Source organism: Theobroma umbraticum, unplaced genomic scaffold (assembly GCF_002168275.2).
Source record: "Theobroma umbraticum cultivar Fairchild unplaced genomic scaffold, ASM216827v3 scaffold_228.0, whole genome shotgun sequence".
Lineage (NCBI taxonomy): Eukaryota > Viridiplantae > Streptophyta > Magnoliopsida > Malvales > Malvaceae > Theobroma > Theobroma umbraticum.
In genome coordinates, this window is record NW_018397274.1 from 756,555 (window position 1) to 760,058 (window position 3,504).

Genomic DNA, 3,504 nt, shown 5'->3' on the forward strand with positions numbered 1-3,504 from the left:
AATATAATATTTATTATTTAAAATCGAGTTGAGATATTGAATACTTTAAAATCATTACTTGATTTCTATCCAAACTCGTAATGAGTAATAATTTTACTACTCAAAATTTACTTAAACTTGATAATAGAATACTCTAATCTGACTTAATAAGGTCATATAATACAAAATATCCAATCATAAAATATCCATTTTCATTCATAATCCTTCTATCTTGACTTTGGACCATTTTGATGCGTTCATACGTTGCCTTAGCTTGTAAGTTAAAGAGAATTTCATTAATTAATTCTATAGTTATACTTCTCTAAGTGCTTGACTTTTGTTGATGTTATAAATTAAGTGAAATTAACTCAATTAGGTGAATTGATTGAAAAAATCATCAATTTTTTCTATAAAATGCATATGATTTTTTTGTTTTTTCTCTTTCACCCAAGTAATGACCATTCCAAATCCAAAGTGACATAGAAAGAAAGCACCTTTTTTTGGAAGCTCCATAAACCAAATAAACAATGGAAACATAATTCATTTACACCAACAACTCAAGGCATAGATAGGAACACCAACAACTCAAGGCATAGATAGGAGACCATCCATGAGATGCTAACCCCACAATACTTCATCTAGAGGCACATACTACAAAACAAATAAAAGCACAAGAAAGAATGTTTAACCCTGGGCCTCATGGGTTGGCAACTAAATTATCTAGTCTTCTCAGCTGCTTTCGTTTGAGGAAGGGTTCGGAAAACTCTGTCCCAAAACGCTGAAGTGATCCCAAAGCCCTTATTTTGAATCCTGAAGTGATGGTTCAAGTGATATTTCTGCAATAAACATGGTTAACTCAAGCGTCAGAACACCCGGACAAGTCTGCTTTGCAATGAACTTTTGAGGTGTAGATATCCTGCTACTATTACTTTCATGAGGTTTAAAATCTGCTTTTAAGTCAGAGGGACTGAAAATTTTTAGTGAATACCTACTCTAGATTATTACAGCTGTTAAACTAGCAAGAAATGTTACCTGCAACTAGTTAAGGCACAAGAATCTTACCTTAAGTCTTTTAGCAACACGTTTGGTGGGCTGGCCATGGTGCAGGTAGTAATGGGTGACATCGTACATTACATACCCAAGCAAACCACCTCCAAATAAAGCAGGAGTAGTGGAGGGAGTGGCTAAAAGCTTAACCAGGTTCCAAAACTGGTAAAGGGACAGCAAAAAGTAAGGCATTAGAATAATTCAAAAATACATGACTTATACATGCAACAAAATGCCTTTGATCCGAACTTTTACAGTTCAGAGCTTTGAGGTTTCAAAAGATTTTAGAAGACTGTGCCTGACATCATCTACTTGAATAGAGAATTAGCAACCATCAAGTAATATACGAAGGAAGAAGTTTTGAAGCAAAATATGCATACTGGTACACATAGTACAGCAGTTGCAGCGGGTGGGAAAACAAGCCGTAGACCATCCATAGGGTGCTTATGGTGGCAGCCATGAAGAAGATAATGAATAGTGTTTCCCCTACACCAAAGTTCTCAATGAATTAGTAAACCATTCTAGCATAAACTGACTGCTAACATACATAGAAAATTGATTAAAAGTCATAATACAAACATAAGATATGGATAAATTGTGTCTGTATGTGTGCAAGAGTCATGGGCATAGGAGAGAGAACTAACCAGTAACTCTTTGTTTCAATGTGGAAAAGGAAACGGTGCAAGGTGTATTCCAGAAATGTCCACACAAAAATGCCAAAACCAACCATTAAAGCTATTTGGGGAAGTGTATGTCCCATATGTAAAGACATTGAGATGCACCAGCATACAACTGGCAGCCATATGGCTGGAATTGCCCACCAGACCGTGCGGGTCAAGAACTGTTTCCAGTAAAACGAGTCAAACAATTTGTTCTTACGACATATTGCCAGAGTAAAGCTTAATTAAAATATTTCAAAATTTTTGTTGATACCTCCCAAAAGTCACTCTCAAAAAATCGAGGACCTTCATTGCTTACAATAGGCTGGTGAACCCACTCCTGATAAGTTTCTCCAAGGTGACCAACCTGTCATAGTTCCTCAAACAGTCAAAATCTGTAATTGGAGTTAGAAATCGCTACCCCCAATTTTCTCAAGATGATTCCCCCATTGCCTAAGATTGATGAAGAAGATTTAAATAGCTTTGACAAGATTTGAAGCAAAACCAAGTAGCCAAAGAAAGTCAAAGGAATGAAACAGAACAAGAAGTTGCAAAGAAGTTTAGCGTAATTGACACTACCAAGAAATCAACTTAAGGAAATAAACAACAGGAATACAGGAACTACTAAACAATAAAAAATTCAAAAACAGATCAATATCTCACACTCTTATAATCATGCAAGAAACTCAACAAGAGAATTGAAAACCAATTACAATATACCTGGAAGACAAGTGGTTTATTCAAATCAACAGTGAATTCCTGTGCAACCATCCTGGCAACTGCATAAAGAAAACTCGGTTCAACAAAGGATTAGTTAATTATTAAATTGTGTTAGAAAGAATTGATTAGAAAGAATAGAATGACATAAAATTCTACCAATCCCAGTCTATCAAAAATGTTACATCATTCCAAAAGTTCATTCCATGGAACATATTCTTCCCATTAGTTATACTCAAGCTAAAATCCACAATCCCAGAATTCCAGTTTCCAAAAACACGTGTTGCCAATCGTGAATTAAACGCCGGAATCAGATTCCCACTAATTAAGGAAAATATTCAAATTCTTAAAAAGCCAAAGAAAATAGTAATTTTAAAAAAAACAAATACTGTTTTCCACTTTGCATCTTTTCCCAGCCATCAAACAGAAAATTGCAGCAGAAAAAAAAAACAACTCACAATGTAGTAAACCAATCACTTCCAGAGAATGAATGAATCCCCGATTCAACTAACTTCCTAGTACCCAGGTTTTCTCAGCACCCAAACAGCAGAACACACACAATGTACTTAACAAACCATCAATGAAAACCCATAATTCAGAAGGAAACAAAAACAAAACTTACCCCAGATCTAGAGATGAGAACATCAAAACGCAAAAATCAAAACTGCAAATTAAGCTAATGAAAAAAAGCAGAAAAAAGCATAAAAAAGTACCAACCCAAGACAATGTGGGTTGGATCTAAGCCAAACCCACGAAGCTTCTCAATGTAAAGAGCACCACAAGGACAAGAGCAACAGTGTTACGGTGGTTTTTTGGAGGCTTCTGCTGTGGTTTTTTTGGTGTTGTTTTGGAGCAGTGAACCAAAGAGGAGACTGAAATAAAAATGAAAAATAAAGGGAAGAGAAGATTTTGGGGTATAAATCGTGGGGAAGCGTGGGAGAAGATCTCAGCCGTTGATTTAAAAAAAAATTTCTAGATATCAAAAGAATCAAGGCCAGCAGATCCTCACGTTGGATTCTATATTTCTAACGGTTGCCAGCCTGGCACTTTCACCATCCAGCTTTGCAAGCGCATGGGTGGGGGAAGGGGCGGGGCAATCTGC

General features: G+C 36.1%; 1 protein-coding gene across 1 annotated transcript; it reads right to left on the minus strand.

Annotated features, from left to right (window-relative positions):
* Window positions 1-459: 459 nt before the first annotated feature.
* On the minus strand, window positions 460-3,293 carry LOC110427170 (dihydroceramide fatty acyl 2-hydroxylase FAH1-like). Its single transcript, XM_021442615.2, has 7 exons — window positions 3,120-3,293; window positions 2,406-2,464; window positions 1,960-2,052; window positions 1,671-1,867; window positions 1,407-1,512; window positions 1,042-1,188; window positions 460-815 (listed from the first exon to the last, which is right to left on the minus strand). The coding sequence occupies exons 2-7, from the start codon at window positions 2,454-2,456 to the stop codon at window positions 696-698; spliced, it is 714 nt and encodes a 237-aa protein (XP_021298290.1). The 5' UTR covers window positions 2,457-2,464; window positions 3,120-3,293; the 3' UTR covers window positions 460-695.
* Between the last annotated feature and the right edge of the window lie 211 nt (window positions 3,294-3,504).

Bases quoted from the DNA above. Each gene is read 5' to 3' on its own strand.
- LOC110427170 (XM_021442615.2), bottom strand. From the start codon at position 2,456: ATGGTTGCACAGGAATTCACTGTTGATTTGAATAAACCACTTGTCTTC. The intron at 2,053-2,405 runs GTATATTGTAAT...GAACTATGACAG, and splicing joins ATAAACCACTTGTCTTCCAG to GTTGGTCACCTTGGAGAAAC. The intron at 816-1,041 runs GTAAGATTCTTG...TGTTTATTGCAG, and splicing joins GTGTTGCTAAAAGACTTAAG to AAATATCACTTGAACCATCA.